Here is a 17901-nt window from a genome sequence, read left to right as displayed (position 1 = left end):
CTAAAACCCACTCGTCAGTTGGGATTCTGGGGGTTCAAATCCTCCCATTGAGGGGAAAAGGAGGAAAACTCATACCATATCACTGGATAATTATTATTATTTGTGGGTAAGATATCACTGGATAATTCTTAAATTTGACAAAGCCTCAACAAAAATTCGACTAAATCAATCAAGATGGATATTTATAGGACTGGTTAATATCTACATACATGAGTTTTTTTTTTTATGATTTGAAAGTTTCTCATATTCCTGAAATAAAAATATGATTTTCAGCTTTGAAGTTTAAATTTTTTGACTATTCATTGATCAATAACTTATTTACAACAACGGCCTAGTTAAAAATAAGTTATCATTACAATAAAAACGTGCGTGTCATCCACACGGTAAGAATAGCATTTAGATCGAATTATAATAATAACAACATGATGATAACATATGCCAGCTCGCCCCCTTAATTTATATAATCTGATCATGATTTGACAAAGGGGTACAGTTGAAGATACAAGCTTGACTTCGTTTAAAATAAATCTAAATATAACAATAGCACGCCAGTGAGTGGTCCAGTCAGCAATCACTTGAATCTAATTTAAGATTTGCGAATAATAAACGAGTGATTATAAAAAGAATACAATCGACATGAATCAATGCGCATCACGTGCAATGCAATCCCCTAGGCCCTAAATCGCCTTGTGATATTCATTCTTTCTTGTCCCGTGCCTTGAACAAAAAAAACAAATGCAGATCATGACGTTTTAGCCCAACGTCTCATCTTCTTAGTACTCTCCCAACAAAAAGAGGATTGCGCTCACAAATTCATACGAAGAAATGGGACACCTCACCAGCATTCAAAAGAGCCCAAATTTGCCGTTACCTGTCACCTCTAGGCTCTATGTATGAAGGTTACGTATCCAAGACCAATTCTGATCTCCCTGTTTTATTTCTTTTTATGTCGGAGACGAATACAAAACTAATATTGGCATTGCTTGACAAAAACAATGTAAGAGAGAAAGGATGAAACTTAAAATCATGACTTACCTGGTTAGAGATTATCAAAGTGCGGAAAGTATTTTGTTGATACTGAGTATTCTTTTTTTCTCACAGGTATCTTAATGGAGGCAATCATGTTTGGACCGTCAAACACTAAATATAAACATTTTTTTTAATAAAAATTTAAATTTTAATTCATCATGTTATTGGGTTTGAACCGAGCAAGATATTCAAAAACAAATGTAATGAGCAAGCATGACTTTCAATAAAAGGACTAATCATTTGGTGTTTATCAAATTGATGAGCACGCGGTGCTTATCACCACTAGAGTTAATCCTGACTCTTCATTTCACCTCAAAAAGATCTCTACCATTGATTTTAAATTAATTTTTTAAATATTTTAAAAATTATATTTATGAAAATATTTTTTAAAAGAATTATAAAAAATTTAATATTAAATTTGGACCTCAAAGATATATCTAGACAATCCATTTATAAAAATGATAAAAAATATAATATTAAATTAAATTATTCAGATTATATCTATACTGTCCAGAGTATATGGGATAATCAAATTCTAAAATTTATAAAACAAAGTAATATTAAATTGCCACTAGCATTTAAATTAAATATATATTGGCAAGACTAGCAATAAAAAAATTTATTAAAATTTTTATATTTTTTATATATTTTTATTTTGATAAATATAAAATAAAAATAAAAATAAAAACTTAAATATGGACTATCCAGATTTTGTCATGGGTTATAACTTGAATCTAGATTATTCAAATCCCATTAGGAGTGATAACTTAAATATGAATTATCCATGTTCTGTCAAGAGTGATGGATATCATAGTGTTTATCCCATGATATTGAAAACCGGACCGGACCGGCCGGGTCAACCCGGAAACCGGTGAACTGGTCCCCTGTCCGGTATGGGTTTGCACTTAACCCGGTGAGGGAGTGAACCGGTGTAACCCGGTCAACCCGGGTTCAACCCGGTATAACCCCGATAACCAGGTGGGTTGACTGGGTTAACCAGGTTAATATTTTTTCAGACTTTTACCCCAAAACGACGTCGTTTTTGATTTTTTTTTTTCATTTTTAATTTTTCAGAGCTCTGAGTTCGGAAAAAAATAACAAAAAAAAAGTAAAATTGAAGTCAAAAAATAAAAAATTAGAGATAGAGCATGCTAAGTCCAAAAATATAGTATTTTATTATTGTTAGACTTTTGAGTGGTTGGATTTGGTTGAATGTTTTTATAATTAATGTCTTTTTATTTAAATTGTATTATTTTAATCATGACCGGTTTGCCACCGATTCAACCCCCGGTTCAACCCTGATTGAACCACTAACCCGTGACCCAGTGCCATGACCGGTTTAATGACCGGTCCGGTTTTACGTACCTTGGTTTATCCTCTAATGTGCATAGAAGGTAGTTCAAGTTTACTGTTAAATTTTTTATAGTTTTTATTCTTATAAATATAATATTTACAATATTTTAAGATTAATTTAAAATCAATGAAAAATGTCTTTTAGGATAAAATAGGAGGCCAGGATCATATTCAATAATAATAAACACCATATGTGTATCTAAAAAAAGCGAATTTGCATTTGTTGCTCGTTGCTTAAATGAGTGATCTAACATTTCATTCCAACTCAATTATTTATGTTATTAGTTTTAAATTAATTTTTAAATTTCTTGTATATTAATGTAAATTGATTATATTTTTAAATTTTAAAAAATTAATTTAAAGTCAACGGTAGAGACCACTTTAAATTAAAATGAAGGTTAGGATTACTCATTGAATGATGAGCAAAATCCCAAAAAAGCTGGGCTCTCACTTGAACCAGCCCACAATTTATGAATTTAATGTTAACCCATGACCTAATTTTAAATGCGAGTTTAATTTATTTTTTTAAAACTTGAAACACAAAAAAATGTTTTAAATTTAAACCAAACGCGCAGAAGGCCGGATTTTAAAAATTGAACCCGCAAAGGCATGATATGGACGAGTCATCTGAAAGATCCATGCTTTGGCCTTTAAAAAATTATAAGATTATTATGAACTATTGAGAGTCGGGTTCCCTGATGAGTGATGATCACAAGTAAACTTTTGGTTCTTGTTTTGAAATTCTAGTTTTTGTTTTGTGCGTTCGTCGTCAAGCACCGCTTCTCCAATGAATTCCTGAGAGGCAGCATATAATCTCTGATCAGCCCCAAATCAGTTGCATTAAGAATCCACGTGTCAAACAGTTGCTCGATGAGCTGTTAACACTTTCTCGGTCACAGGAGAGGAGTCCGATTCCTTAAATACGTAGAGAGAGAAGATAGGACAGCTCACAGCTCTGTCTCTTCCTCTCTGTCTCGCTCTCTGATTTGCTATCACTTCGCTCTCGGCTGCTTGGGCAGAACCAAGCCAAACATTTTTCTTATTCCTCTATCTATACTTCCTCTCACTCCTGTTACTCGCCTCATCTCTTTGACTTGCTTTTTTTTATTTTTCTCTTACGTTTTGCCCCTCCATAACCTCGATCTCCTCATAGACTCTTCCCAAGTTACCCTCTGCGAACCAAGTGGTGTTGCTTTCTCCCTTCTCTTGTTTTTCTTTTCTTTGTCCTGTTCTTGGCTTCCTCGGTCTTCCTTAGATCTCTTGTTCATTTCTCGGCTTGAATATCTCCGTTAAGGAAGAGAAGCGAATTGACGAAAAAAGAGGGGAGTCGGGGAAAGTTTTGGCTGAGATCGATGGATGAAGTGGTGGCATTGGATAATGGATGTCCGGTGAGATTGACGAAAATGCCGCGGCAAGTCAGAATTTTTATCCAATTTCAACGGCATCTATATTGAAAAGAAGCTGGATTTTTGAAATGTATTGCGTCTGCGGTTTCTGGTTGCACGAATTTAGAGAAACCTGTGTTTCCTCTAGAACGGGATTCTCCGAATGAAATATTTCTGGTAAGATTGGGAGCGAATCTTGCTTATATTGTTTGTGTTAAAGTTAGATGCTGGTTTCCTTGTCACCCATTGAACCCTGTGACCTTACTGATGCTTGATTTAAATGTGGATTCATTTTTCTCCAGCACTCGGAGATGCTCTCTCCACACTTGCTGCAGTCTCGCAGATTTGGGTCCTTGAGATAGCATAGGGATTTCAGCAGGCCACACTCTGTATGCCTTCGCTTTGTTGAACAAAATGGAGACTGAGAAGAGACGGTCCAAGGGAGGCTTCCTCAGTTTGTTCGACTGGAATGGAAAATCTCGAAAGAAGCTATTCAGTGACAATCCTAACTTACGTGGTAGGGGGGTTTGTTGAGCGTACCTATCAAACTATAACCTTGCCTATTATGCTTATCTGTTGAATCTTTTTTAATGCTTAAATCATTCTCTATTGCGGTTGTGATTTACCTATTTTAAATGTGTTTGCTACGTAGAAGAATCGAAGCAAGGAAAGGAAAATGTGGAGAGCACGGCAAAGTCACAGCTCACTAGGGTTCGAATTTCTTCCTCCTTTTTCACTTAGTTCGTTCTGACCAAACTTTTTGTATATGATATGAATTCTCGTTGTTAATCATTACAACTATTTCAGATGCATGGGGATGGGGATGTCGCAGGTCCAAGTTATACAGCAAATTGTGATTTTAGTGGTGCAATATCAATTGATAGTGATGAAGGATGTGGTACTAAAGCCCCTGGACTAGTGGCAAGGCTGATGGGTCTGGAGTCTTTGCCTGCTTCGACAGCCACTGAACTCTCATCCACGGCGTTATATGGCTCTGACTCTCTTGGATCTTGTCATGAGCATGTTCTTGGTTTAATGAATGGCTATCAGCCTGTGGACTACATGAACATGCCGCTTAAGCCAGACAAGTCTTCAACGGATGCCACGGAATTGAGGGTTCAGAAAGTGGCAAATCGACCAATCAAGAAATTTCAAACTGAGATGTTGCCTCCAAAGTCAGCTAAACCGATTCCTGTCACTCACAATAAGCTCTTGTCTCCTATCAAGAGTCCAGGATTGATCCCCCCAAAGAATGCAGCCCATATAATGGAAGCAGCTGCTAAGATAATTGAAGCAAGCCCTTGGCCATATATGAAGAACAATACGTCATCAGCTGGGCCTTCATCTCTTCCCTTGAGAATTCTTAGTTTGAAAGAGAAAATGGAGACCGTGCAAAGTGCATCCATGCCTGAAAAGCCTGTGGATTCAAGCACTGCCAACCCTGTTAAAGGCAAGCCTAGTGGCAGGAGCAATAATTCATATAAGTGCGCTCCAGCATTCAAGGCTCTGAGAGATTCTGAAAAAAATAGTTCTCGCCATTTGGGAAGTAAAGGAAAATCATCATCTGCTGCAAATGAATCCAAGGCTAATGTTCAGAAAAGAGATACATTGACTTCAAACGGCAAGAGAGGCTGTGTGAAGCATAAAGAACAGAATGAGATGAAATCAAACCGATTATCCAGGAGCCAAAAACCAAAAGTGCAGCAGTCCATGCAGCCGAGAACTGGTACTAGCCGGAATAGCTCTGTGCTTGGGCAGAATAATCAAAAGCAGAATGGTGCGGCCAACAAAGGTGCATCAGCATCAAGAATTGATTCCAATAACAAGCCAGCTACACAAGTTCAGTCATCAGAAAGTACCACTCGCGGAAGGAAGACAACTAATGAGGGTGCTATACATGTAAATAGTGGACCTAAAAGGTTGAGCAGAAGGGGAACTAATACTCAAAAAGAGTTTTCACAATCCAAAGCTAAGAATGTAGCCCAAAAGAAAAGGTATATCAGCAGGGATGTGTTTGATGAGGCAAGAGATCCTAATAAAGCAGTAATCAATTATGAAAGCAAGTCGATAAAATACAATATTACAACTGATGGGAGTATGAATCAGGACGCATATAACATGAAAGAAAGCAAGGATGTTATTTCATTCACATTTACATCTCCCTTGAGGAGAAACATGCCTGAGTCTCAGTCCTCCATTCCACTGATGGGGACAAAAGACAACACTGATGTTACTTCTCTTGATCACTTTGATTTGCGTTATCCTGAAAAATTATCATCAGCTCCTTCTGGATTACATACAATAGATGGTGATGCTTTAAGTGTCCTGTTGGAGAAAAAGCTGCGAGAATTGACTTCTAGAATTAAATTACCTCAGATTGCCCAGGCTACAGAGGAGTCTTCTAGTTTACCGAGCAGCTTGCCGGATGAAATGCCTGGTGTGGTAAGTATCATATCAGGGGAACAAGAAAGCTTTCACCCTGACCTGTCTAGTGATACATTAAATGGCACGCATGACTTTGGTTTCTCTTCAAGTGATGATCTGGTGCATAACAAGAATCAGCTTTTCCAGGTCTCGTTCATTTCCTTTGTATTGTCAGATTCATCTACTATTGTTTTTCTTTTACCTATCAATTATTAATGTTGCATCCTTGGTAGCTTTCTACTATCAATTAATCTAGAAAATAATGTTCAGAGAGTTGAGGTTGAGAAGAATGGATGTGAGGGTAAGTCTTAATCTTGAAGTCTGCAGTATGCCTTTCTGGAGCTAAAATAATATTTTAATATGCTAAAGGTCTTGTTGGCATGGCTCGCATCCTCCAATTGAATATATAGAGCTGTAATTTGTACGATGCAAAAGATGAATGTATAAGATGTGCAGTGTCAAGAAACTTGTGAATGAGTAAGAATCCTCCTAGGTATTGTCTTTGAGGGGGAAAAAATTGTTCTTGAACGTGCTTAAGGTAAGAATCCTTCTAGGTATTGTCTTTGAGGGGGAAAAAATTGTTCTTGAACGTGCTTAAGGTCTTATATCTGCAGCTGCCTTGTAACGGAATATGACTGGTTAGAATATCTGCAATAAATATAGAAAAATGTCACTACAAGTTATGCCATGTACTCCATTACACTATGGATATGATCACCTGCTTATGTGTCCAGGAGTTGATCCTGGCAATCAGTGGTTGAGTATGGGCTCGCATGGTGTTTAGGAGTTTATTTTTTATTTTTTTTCTTAGGATGAGATCACTCTTCAGAATTCAGGTTACTTAAACATGGCTCATAAATCATTGACTGACTCAAAAGTTTCATATACATGAAGTTATTCATCTTTTATTAGGTGAATTACAATTGGACATATGCACATTCTTTTGAACTAAGCTGAGCTCATATATCCACCTCAACTCTGCCACTCTTCACTTGTGCAGACATCAGAAGCAACAGAAGAGACCTGCTATAGCAGCAACTGGGAAACTGGAAATGATCCAGGCTGTCAGCATCCCAGACCTGTTGCAATTTTTGATACTCCTTGTGCCAGTGAAAGTTACTTGGATAGTGAAGAAAGTGCATATGGTAATGTTTTGATCTCTGCTTTCAACTATTTAGGAGTATCTTTTTTATCGAAATTTAAAGACAATCTTTTGTTTTTACTGTACCCAAATACATTTATTTAGAAATCTTTCCTTTTTCAGGCAGCACAGTATATTCATCCACGCAAGATGAAGAAATGTCTAATTTTTCTCCGATAAATGAATCTGCACCCGTTGAAAATGGGGTAAATTTGTATGAGCAAAGATCTTCCTTATTAGCAGAGGGTGACGTGACTGGTAGACAATTAAGTGGCATGTTGAATTTCTCAGATTTTAAAGTATCAGGAAACACAGAACTTGAATATGTAAAAGATATACTAAGTAGTGCAGAGTTGATGACAGAAGACTTTGTGCTGGGCCAAATCAATGAGGTCATAATGCCAAATCTATTTGACATGTTGGAAAATCAGATCGATGCAGCCAATGACTATCAAGCAGAGGACTCCAAGCTGGAGAGAAAGGTCTGGTTTGACTGTGTAAGCGAGTGCCTTGAATTGAGATGCTGGCAAGCTTTTGCGGGAAGCTGCAAAGGATGGCCTAGATGGATGGAATTGAATCACAGGAAGGGTAGGTTGGCAGAAGAACTGTATAATGAAATTCTGGGTTATAAAAGCATGGAGGAAGTGATGGTAGACGAGCTTGTGAGCAAGGACATGGGCACCCATTATGGTAAATGGCTTGATTTTGACATGGAGGCCTTTGAAAAGGTTTCAGAGATTGAGTGCGAAATATCAACCTTTTTGATTGAAGAAATAATTTCTGATTTGTTGCTTGGTTAACCCGTGCGGAAGTGGTACACCAACCCCCTACATGCCTTTTCATTGGCCAGTGGTACGTTGGAAGGTGTAGTTGTAAAAGCATATTGCTGCTTCCAGTTTGAAGACTTGAATGTTGACAGGCTAACGATTTCTGCCCAGTTCAGCTGGGAATCTGACTCCACAACCCTTTATTTCTGCCATAGATAAAATATCTTGTACTCCCTCCGGTCCCATTTATAAGTCCAATTTTAGATGGTGTATTTGGTCCCATTTATAAGTCACGGTGCGTCTTTTTAGGTAATATTTGAGAGGTATTTCCAAAATTACCCTTCATGAGAGAGAAAAAGTAACAGGACATTACTTTTTAGATTTGTTATATAGGGGCATGTTTGGAATTTTACTTACTTTTATTCCTTGTACTTTTATTGTATTGGTATTGATGAGGTTGGTAGAAATGACTTATAAATAGGACCGGAGGGAGTATGGATTTTTTTTTTCCTCAGGGCTTAAAAAACCAGTGAAAGAAACGTCGTCTGACTACAGAAGCTGCACTGCGATAGAGGGGAGGGAGAATGGGAGCCACTAAATAGTGAAATGAATTGACATGCCATGAATAAAAGTTAAATTATTAAATAATGCAGTCCATTTTTCAGATTTCGTAGTAGTGGGGTCATCGGATGGGATAAAGAGTGGGAATGGGATGGTACGTTGAAATGAAATTCGAGGCGCGGAGGGGCAGTTGGTGGAGTGAGGAAGCTCCTCACGTGCTTTCCCTTGCTGAGGATTCATTCATAATTTCATTTGGTAAATAATTAATAATTATTAGAGGGAATATAGTTTTTGATTTTTGTATTTTTTTTAAATATTTTATATCTCTATATTTTTTTCGCTCTTTTTATGCACATAGTGTAGGGATTTTAAAGAAATAAAAAACAATAAAAAAATAAAAATATACAAATCTAAAGCATAAAAAAATATATGAATTAAAAACAAAATATGAATTGAATATAAAAATAGAAGTTATGTCTTTTTTGTAATTATTAATAATTAATAAAAGAGCTAATGGGGGAAAACTGAAGTAATAAATGAGCAACCCGGACTGTTTAGCCTTTTGTTCGGTAACAGCGACAAATCTAGAAACCCTGATGCATATGCCCTCTCTCTCTTCCCCCCCACCCCCCGGGTATATTATTTACAATTTATAAATTATAAATAATGTGATCTATTTTTCCAATTTCGTACACAAATATGACTATGTAGCCTATAGATTAATATATAAATATACAAATTTATAATAAATTATATTATTTATTACTTATGAATTATAATTATAAATGTAAATAATACAACTCATATCCCATAATCATGAAATTATATATTATATAATATGTAAGAACTAGTCCAGTTTATGGCAAAAATCTCATTTAACAGTCAATTTTATTTTATAAGGTTATAATTTGTTATTTAATCAATCGTAATTTATTTGTTTACTGACGATTATTGACTTGTTTGTTTCTTTAAACATTGGCTTTCGCGTGCATAGCGCTGCGGAACTGCGACGGTGCGAGTGCTTGATTACTCCGTATCCATACATCAGCTCTTTCTTCTCTTAATTAAATCCTTCGGTTCCATTTAGGGTTTGTCTGTCGAATTGTGGCAGCGGGGGTCCTCTCTATTTGTTTATTGTTTGAATCAATTGATTTCCCGTCCCATCTATTTTATAGCTTACGGCAAGATTTTGGAGCCTTGATGGCTCACAACAGTAACAATGTAAGCTCTCATTTTCTTTTCGAGGGACAATTGTTTCTCACAACTTTGCTTTAGAACGCTCATTAGATTTCGGAGTTGTATAATTTTTCAATCCATGCATTCTGTTCATAGGTCACCGGGGTCGACAACACGTTCAGAAGAAAATTCGATCGAGAGGAATATTTGGAACGTGCTCGGGAGCGTGAGAGGCAGGTGAGTTTTCTTCCATGTTTTGTTTATATGCTGATGCCGGATGATACTTTGCCGGTGGATTTTGAATAGTTTCGAGTTAGCTAATCGTGGTTTGTGAACAGGAAGAGGAGGCGCGATCTAGACCTAAAAGTAAGTCATTTGGTTAATGCTTTCGTTTGCATTTCTTTCGCTTAGTATTTTGCACTTCATCATTTAGGGCTTTTCTGGTTGTTCTTGATTGAACTCAGTACGTTGTGGAGTTGGAGCCATGCTTACGGCATTAAGTAACAACATCGTTTTTATGCAGCGAAAGGTCCTCCAGTTCAGAGGAAACCGTTGAAACATAGAGATTATGAGGTGGACCTTGAATCTCGCTTGGGGAAGACTCAGGTAAGCAACTTTACACAGGATTATAGTTCTCAATCTATGCGCTTTCGCAAAGCTAGGATTTTCTGCGGTGCATTTTTGTCTAGCTTCACATCTGCGACCGGATTTTTGTTGTAAACTTAATTTACTGCATGGTTTGCATGCATTACAGGAGCTTTGCATTTCTTGACTTTGATCCTTTCACTTTGGTCGGCTTTCTTCTCTGAGCTGAAATATCAAATATCTATAGACTACCCCCTCCCCCACTTTCACCTTAGTTTATAAACATGTTCTAGCATTCTATGTTGTATGCTTGTTTTTATCCGTTGCTGAACTTTTATCAATATTCAGTTTTACTAAAAATATGAATATAAACTCTTTTGCAGGTTGTTACTCCAGTTGCACCACTAAGCCAGCAGGTACTTGCATACCATGTTTGTTCCAGTTATTTCTAAATATCATAGCCACATTCTAATTAGACAATTTCTTGTCCTTTGTTGATTTTTCCCTTCTCACGGGGCATCAAAATTTTAAGAATAAAAAAAATCCATCACTGCCCTTGCTCTTTCCCTTGAAACACAAAGTTCTGCTATCTTTTGAGATTTGGGAGATGATATGAATGATGCTCGAGTTCAACTAATGAACAACTTACGTGGATAATGAAATATGTGAAGAATGGTGACTGAGAATGGCTTGCTGGCTGCCATTTGTCCCAGGCGTTGGCAGTTATTTTGTTTCTTTTTTGTATGCACAAAGAAGTAACTTGTACAATTGCATCTTACAGACTTTGCTACTTTTTTCAATCTTTATTATTTGATCCTGCGTTCTGGTATAACTTATCTGACATTTCGTTGTGGTTGATCTTTGAATTATTCCCCTCTATTGCAGGCCGGATACTACTGCTCAGTTTGTGAGTGTGTGGTAAAGGATTCTGCTAACTATTTGGATCATATTAATGGAAAGAAACGTATGTGGTCTTCTCAACATGCTTGCCTTGATTTAACATATTAGTACTTGATTTTATTGCCTTCACCATTTTGATGATTATTATTTCTCTGTCCCTTAAGATCAAAGAGCTCTGGGAATGTCTATGCGAGTAGAGCGTGCTTCTCTTTCACAGGTATAGTTTATGATGTATTTTGCATTGCAAGTGTGTGTGTGAGCATAAGTATGTATCTGTGCCAGTTTTTATAGTTGTATCTGCATGTGTTGGATAGTGTTAGTGAATTTTCTGATGAAACAGGTTCAGGAACGATTTGAAGTTCTTAAAAAGCGGAAAGCTGTTGGAAGCTTCACTGAGCAAGGTAAAGCTTTGGATAAGGGGCTTATATATATATATATATATATATTAAATCAGTACTCCATCTGTTTCTATTTATGAGAGAAAAAACTGTATTACACAGTTTAAGAAAATTGGTTAACTATAATAATTATGTCTGAAAATAAAAAATTTAGATTAAAATACCCTATGTTAATCACATAAGTATGTATTAATTATTTCTCGTTAATATAAATTATGAGGGGTGATTTAAGAAATGTGTAATAAATACTTATTAAAATGGGTAATTTTGCTTATAAAAAAATAGAAGTGAAAAGTGTTAATTTCCCTAGCAATAAAAAACAAGGGGAGTACTATCTAAGCAATTTTCTTTGTTTATTAGTTGTGAACATTCTTTTTGATAAATAATTGGTTGATGATTACTATGCAGACCTGGATGACCGGATCTTAAAACAGCAACAAGAGGAGGAAGAGAGAAAGCGACAGCGACGGGAAAGGAAGAAAGAAAAGAAGGTCAGCAGTGTGGCGTTTCTTATTGAGTCTGCGCACGTGATGGGTTGAGAGAAACATCATGCCCCCCACCTTGACATTGAAGCGTTTATATCTTATGCCCAATGTACCCTGGCAGTACTAAGGGTTCCTGTTATCATGTTATATTAATTTGTCATAACTTTTTTTTTTTTACATGTTTGTATTCAGAAAGAGAAGGAAGTTGAAGAAACGCCTGAAACAGATCCTGATGTTGCAGCTATGATGGGGTTCGGTGGCTTTCGGTCATCCAAGAAATGAGCTGCCATATGCTTCATGATGGATTTTTAACGACCATTTTGTAATGTTAAGCTAGATTTGGTATCTGTTGCCCACCCCAAGCACATGCTGAAAGGAAAACAAGGATGCACCAAGAGCAAAAGAGGTTGCTTATCTTAGCTGGAGCTTGATGGACTCAGTCTATGAATGTTGCGATTCGTTTGGATCTTGTACGTTTCTTATTTTAGCTGGGGATCCTTGCATTTTCACTCGAGTCCTCTATCTGGAAAGATGAAGTGATGATCCCAACGGGATCATTTAAACCTCATGGCAAGGAATTCTGCATGATTGTAAGCCCAACTGCCCAAGTTTACTGATCACTTGCAATTATTCTCGTGTGCCCGGAGTGAGAGACAGCATATGGTATGTTAATGCTTGTACCCTGATAAATTAACATCATTCCTCAAAGCATTTGCATTGATCGTTGAATACCCAAGCAACCATGCAATTGCGATCTGTTAAGAGAATAGAAAGCCTTGTCTGTAGCGAGTAAATCAACTTGAGGGAAGTGGGAGTGTGCGCATCAGGATGGCGGGCTTAACAATTGTTACTGGATTGTCATTGCTATTTTCCTAGGATGAGCCTTAAACATTTCTAACTAGAACGAGGTCAGGAAGCTCAAAACACGGTCAAAGATTTCGGATCCTTGTAATATAGTTACGCGGTATATCAGCGTATGGGCATAGGGTTGGGGTCCAACTATTTGCGTGCCTTTTCGATTCTTTATCCGAGGATTTTCTTTCATGCGAGGGTCAAGATTCAGAGGAAAAGAGAATGGATGTTTTTCGGTCATAGGATTCTTTATTATTTTTGCGTTTCAAATCTACCCTCAGAAGGGATTCATGAATTGCCTCTATCTATTTTCAGTTGCAAGTTTAAAAGAATCATTGAAATTAAATTTAAACAATTCAAATTAATATACATTACAAAGCCTTCCAACTGTAGGACATAGCTGTTCGATGAAGAGACGTGTTCTGGAGGAACCGTGCTTCTCCCAATAGTGTTGTGCCTGTAGTATGGAGGTTTGTTTCTTTTCGCTCAAGCGTTTGGAGGGGAAATTGTTTATAACGACTGAAAGATATTTAGTAGAAAACATCAAATTTTGAAGCTCCTTGAAAATCCATTAAAATTTGTAATCTAATGTGTTTTTGGGGCCAAAATTCATGTAAATTTCTGAAGACCTCTTAAAGCTCAGTCGCTGTTAAATAAAGGTTAATTGATCCTAATTCCTAAATTTCCCTTCCCCGGGGTCGTTTTGTAGTATTTTCCGGCGATTGGATTTGGCATTTCCATTTGCCAGTTATTAGGCCTAGTTGTTACAGCCAATCCTGTCTTTTCCCTTTCCACAGCGAAGGCAGGTCCCTTCCAGAATGAGCAGAGGCTGCTAAGAGATTGAACGAAAACTTGTTCGTCTCTTTCACTGTAGCAATACTGGCACCCAAGTCACCCAAATTCACGCCCATTCCTTCACCATGCCCTTCATTATTCCAACCAGATCCTCGCCCACTTCGTCTCCGTTTGCGCTGCTCTTTAAATATGTTCGATGAGCCAGGAATGGAGACATGCTTCCTTGGAAGAGGTTGCATGAGCACTGTCTCTTGTAGCTTGTTAAGAAACTTCTGAGGATGTTAAAGTGACTGTCATGTTCATAAAGAAAGTCGAAATTGGATGCAAATATTAGCCGAAGAGGCTTCTTTATTTTACGGGATTTAAGGGGACTCTGGATTCTTGTCATTCTTATATATAAAAAATTAATAATTGGTTAAAAGATAAAAATGCTTTAAAAGTTTTCCAAAATAACCACTGAATACTCTTATTTTTTAGTTGTAGTAATTTTATTCTAGAACTTCAAAAAATGAAACAATTTTACCTTGCCGTTAGTGCAATTGTTTGTTTGACTGTTACATTGACGTCCTTTGCTAGGTAGTTGCCACCTGGTATTTAAAAAAAAAAAATATTCAAAAGGCACCACTTCCTCCTTTGCACAAGTTATAGAATCTGAAATTGAAAGAATCGATGCACCTAAGCCAGAAGGAAAAGCTAAAGATCTCCTCATAGAATTCACAGAATATAATTAAAGCAGAAAATGGCAAATTGGAGAGGAAGCAGACTGTAGAATTCACAATGTTCAACCATGATTGAGGAGCAAGAGCAAATTGAAGAGACAATTAAAGACCCCAAAATTAAGAACAGAAAGTTGGAATCCAACAAAATAGAGTAACGAGAGGCATCAGGTATTCAGTATCTAGCACAATCTAAACATTCCAAAACAAGAATGGTGAGGGCATGTCTTAGAATCTGATGTGAATCTTAGACTATCCTTCTTCCTCCACACGAGTGCTTCATCTCCCTCGCCACAAACCTTCGCCATCGTAATCCCTATGCAGCTGTTTAGCCTCATTCAACTCAAACCTAGTCTCGTATTCAATCATCAGAATTCAAGCCTCTATCATGACTTTCCCAGCAAAACCCACTTCCTTGATTATGCAAAGTGTACAAAATCATTGAATAAAATTACCTTTGGGGTATAGAGAGGACAGGTTCAGAAGAACAATCACTGACATAGGGGGCTCAAGTAGAAGAAGAGTTCTTGAGTACAACACCACCTTCGATGAAGAACCAACCATCGTCTTTGTCCCCTTTCCTTGATCTCCTCTCTTCTCACTACCTACTCATCAATCCCTAAGATGATCGAATCTCGACCCCATTTGATAATCAGTTGAAACCCCACCATCCAGATCAAGTAGTCCAGCAACTCCCTCCCCCCAAATTCAATTCTCTCCTCACCACGCAAGTCCGTTTGTCCATCGCCCAAAGCCGCTATCAAGTCCGTCAAGCCCAGCCTATCTCTTCGTTTGTCGTGTCATCGAGTTGTGTAGTTCAGTGTCATAGATCTCATGAAAAGCAACTCGAAGATGCCGAGTTTGCCCCCTCTCCCCATCGACCTACACCGCCAAGGTCCACTTGTGATTCCTAGGTGAAGAAGAAGAGAAATGGCAGAAGAAGATGTTCACTTGGCTTCCTTGCTGTGTTTTTTTTCCCCCGTAAAGAATGCCAAGTGGATGCCAACATGATAGTTGAACTGTCAACTTGACAATAGGATAAAATTGCACCTTTTCTTAAAGTTTTGGGAAGACATTATTCTTTTTAAAAGATAAGAATACCCGATGCTTCTTTCAAAAAACTTTTCGAGACATGCCTGCTGGTTAACCCATTAATAATTGGTGTTAATGTGTGTCATTATTGTTAGATCTCCTTGTGCAGAAGATCCTCATGTATTTTTTTTTTTCTGTGTCGATCTGATTACATACTGGGGGTATTACATGTGATACGTTTAGTCAATTTGATAGCTATTTTCTGGATTGCCTTGTGTTATTCATTTATAAATCATTAGAGTTGTTGAACAGTCTAGACACCGTAAATGCACTTGCAAAATGTAAATGTTTGTATGGAAGTTTTTCTTCAGATTTTACGATATGAAGTGCATTAGTACGAAAGCTATTATGGTTACAAGGAACCCATCAATCAATCAGGGCGCGAAGAGGTTAAGCGATTATCCATTTCTCAATGCTAATCATTATGTCACGTTAAATGAAATTAACTGCTACTGCCACCAGGACGAAGAGATAGAATCTAATCCAAATTGGTAACTTGCGAGCACTGCTTATTTCTCCGCCAACGTAATATCCCAAATTGAAGCTCCCTACACGAACACAACACAGTCTCTCTTAACTTAGGATAGCGAATAAATAATAGATAACGGAAAGCACGCGACACAGAAATCATCGCAGAAACAGGACAGTATGCTGACCTCCTCCTTTGGCAAAGTTGCAACCAGCAATCAGCGCATATCTTATTTGTTGCACATTGGCTTTGTTGTAGAACAGGAAATTTGGTAGCATGTTATCGATGCAATTAAGCACAAGCTGTGTTTCTCTAAGGCATGGGCCACTGCAGAAAAAATCACCTCAGGTGGTACGTTAATATTCCCAGATGAATTTAATCTATACGTCTGATCACATCCAACATAGATCTGAAAAATGTTCACGGCCAGCCCAAAAGGAAAGCAAGATCAGAACATACCAGTGAAGAAACAATGTCGATGGACGAAACAAAATGACCAAACAAGCCTTCGAGAGCAAAAGGTTAACATGAAGCTGCTTGATTCCAACGAAAGGAAGATATTACACATAGACTCACGAGGTTATTAACAAAACAAGACGAGGCTTTTGCTAAGCTTTGCTCCTGAAGTTGATCCTGTGCGGCCCCTGTTCATGGTGAACAGTGAAGTACGCAAGTGTCAAATGAAAACTTTAGACAAAAGATGGATGGCATATAAAGAATGACAAGTGGTGTTAGAGTAATGATAACCTGAGGAGAAGCAAAACATTAATATGGAGATTGAGGGAGCTATGGATAAAGATCAATTTTGGCAGGAATGAGTATACCATGATTGTGAAGGGTGGGAACAGAAAGGTGCGCAGGAACAATACGAGAGAATGCAACTTATGTCAAGGAATGGGTTGCCAAAGGGTTTGGCTTTTTGGGAAAGTAGGTCAACCCACGAAGAAGAGGTTAATTTAGAAGGATATCAGGTGTCTATGGTAAGCAAAAGGTGGGACTTCGGATACAAATTGAGATGGAAATCTCAGGCAAAGGGTGACACGATGCGGCCGGTTACCCGCTTGGAGTTCCACCCTAGTACTTGGTCAACCACGAAATTCGGCCAGGCATCAGCTAAAATGGAAATTAGCAAAAGCGAACAAAATGTGGAGATGCGGGGTATCGATCCCTGTACCTCTCGCATGCTAAGCGAGCGCTCTACCATCTGAACTACATCCCCTTGGAATTTCTTTTCGTTTGATTATTTTAAAATTTTAAAATTTTGGACAATAACCGATTGCGTGATGAAGAAATTGAATTTAAGCGGGGAAAAATTACATTGATTGATGGTGGTGAAATCTAAATTTTATATTGAAAGAGAGATTTATTATTGTTATTATTGTTTTATACGGGAATCTGAGTAACATATTTAAAAGTTATTAGTTTGACTTTTCGTCTCCTCTTCTCTCTGATTTTTTTTAAGTGTGCAAGAAATTTTATCTAAATAAATTTAATGTTTAAAAATTCAAACAACATAAAAAACAAAGATAATTACAATAAGTCTCAACTAAGAAAAGTAATTATTTATTTAGATCATTTATAAATGAAATGTTTATATTTACATGTCAAAGTCCAATATTTACAAGCATTTAGTTTTCCTGAACCTGTATATAACTCTCCTTAAAAAAAATATTGAGATATCCAATCCAAATCTAGAGTTATTAAACTTAATATTTAATTGGTGCTTATAGCTTCTTTCTTTATGTAATTCTATCACAAACTAATATTATTTTT

At 37.2% G+C, this 17901-nt stretch overlaps 3 protein-coding genes and 1 long non-coding RNA gene across 8 annotated transcripts; 2 read left to right on the top strand and 2 right to left on the bottom strand.

The window, feature by feature from the left end:
• Positions 1-3331: 3331 nt before the first annotated feature.
• Positions 3332-8527, top strand: LOC129305221 (uncharacterized). 2 transcript variants are annotated; one of them, XM_054945208.1, is made up of 6 exons: positions 3332-3944; positions 4070-4284; positions 4423-4478; positions 4575-6338; positions 7192-7336; positions 7456-8527. In XM_054945208.1, exons 2-6 carry the CDS (start codon positions 4182-4184, stop codon positions 8130-8132), a joined length of 2745 nt encoding a protein of 914 aa, XP_054801183.1. In that variant the 5' UTR covers positions 3332-3944; positions 4070-4181; the 3' UTR covers positions 8133-8527. The 2 variants fall into 2 exon arrangements, with proteins under 2 accessions (XP_054801183.1, XP_054801182.1); XM_054945207.1 differs by having other exon boundaries at positions 3333-3944; positions 4420-4478.
• A 1110-nt stretch (positions 8528-9637) lies between these two features.
• LOC129306178 (uncharacterized) lies at positions 9638-12912 on the top strand. Its single transcript, XM_054946608.1, has 10 exons — positions 9638-9881; positions 9993-10073; positions 10175-10202; positions 10360-10442; positions 10805-10837; positions 11307-11385; positions 11486-11538; positions 11662-11722; positions 12128-12210; positions 12397-12912. Exons 1-10 carry the CDS (start codon positions 9861-9863, stop codon positions 12484-12486), a joined length of 612 nt encoding a protein of 203 aa, XP_054802583.1. The 5' UTR covers positions 9638-9860; the 3' UTR covers positions 12487-12912.
• Positions 12913-13378: 466 nt separating this feature from the next.
• Positions 13379-15574, bottom strand: LOC129306179 (uncharacterized). 3 transcript variants are annotated; one of them, XM_054946609.1, is made up of 3 exons: positions 15023-15574; positions 14375-14502; positions 13379-14123 (listed from the first exon to the last, which is right to left on the bottom strand). In XM_054946609.1, exons 1-3 carry the CDS (start codon positions 15129-15131, stop codon positions 13821-13823), a joined length of 540 nt encoding a protein of 179 aa, XP_054802584.1. In that variant the 5' UTR covers positions 15132-15574; the 3' UTR covers positions 13379-13820. The 3 variants fall into 3 exon arrangements, with proteins under 3 accessions (XP_054802584.1, XP_054802585.1, XP_054802586.1); XM_054946610.1 differs by having other exon boundaries at positions 13379-14141; positions 14375-14438; XM_054946611.1 differs by having other exon boundaries at positions 14375-14438.
• A 219-nt stretch (positions 15575-15793) lies between these two features.
• LOC129306180 (uncharacterized) lies at positions 15794-17070 on the bottom strand. 2 transcript variants are annotated; one of them, XR_008592165.1, is made up of 4 exons: positions 16876-17070; positions 16588-16772; positions 16316-16455; positions 15794-16207 (listed from the first exon to the last, which is right to left on the bottom strand). It is a non-coding gene; the product is annotated as an uncharacterized LOC129306180 (long non-coding RNA). The 2 variants fall into 2 exon arrangements; XR_008592166.1 differs by having other exon boundaries at positions 16316-16537; positions 16705-16772.
• Between the last annotated feature and the right edge of the window lie 831 nt (positions 17071-17901).

The sequence above is a fragment of the Prosopis cineraria genome, unplaced genomic scaffold, assembly GCF_029017545.1.
Source record: "Prosopis cineraria cultivar Desert tree isolate PC_DT_omini unplaced genomic scaffold, ASM2901754v1 PC3, whole genome shotgun sequence".
Classification (NCBI taxonomy): Eukaryota; Viridiplantae; Streptophyta; class Magnoliopsida; order Fabales; family Fabaceae; genus Prosopis; species Prosopis cineraria.
The sequence above is the reverse complement of the archived record's forward strand: the minus strand, read 5'-3'. Positions and strand labels throughout refer to the sequence as shown.

Excerpts from the sequence above, each read along its gene's own strand:
- LOC129305221 (XM_054945207.1), top strand. The coding sequence starts at position 4,182 with ATGGAGACTGAGAAGAGACGGTCCAAGGGAGGCTTCCTCAGTTTGTTC. Across the intron at positions 4,285-4,419 it reads TGACAATCCTAACTTACGTG|AAGAATCGAAGCAAGGAAAG; the intron begins GTAGGGGGGTTT and ends TTTGCTACGTAG. Across the intron at positions 7,337-7,455 it reads TAGTGAAGAAAGTGCATATG|GCAGCACAGTATATTCATCC; the intron begins GTAATGTTTTGA and ends TTCCTTTTTCAG.
- LOC129306178 (XM_054946608.1), top strand. The coding sequence starts at position 9,861 with ATGGCTCACAACAGTAACAAT. Across the intron at positions 10,443-10,804 it reads CTCGCTTGGGGAAGACTCAG|GTTGTTACTCCAGTTGCACC; the intron begins GTAAGCAACTTT and ends ACTCTTTTGCAG. Across the intron at positions 10,838-11,306 it reads TTGCACCACTAAGCCAGCAG|GCCGGATACTACTGCTCAGT; the intron begins GTACTTGCATAC and ends CCTCTATTGCAG.
- LOC129306179 (XM_054946609.1), bottom strand. The coding sequence starts at position 15,131 with ATGGTTGGTTCTTCATCGAAGGTGGTGTTGTACTCAAGAACTCTTCTT. Across the intron at positions 14,503-15,022 it reads GTCCTCTCTATACCCCAAAG|ATTCTATAACTTGTGCAAAG; the intron begins GTAATTTTATTC and ends TTTCAATTTCAG. Across the intron at positions 14,124-14,374 it reads ACAATTGCACTAACGGCAAG|AAGTTTCTTAACAAGCTACA; the intron begins GTAAAATTGTTT and ends TAACATCCTCAG.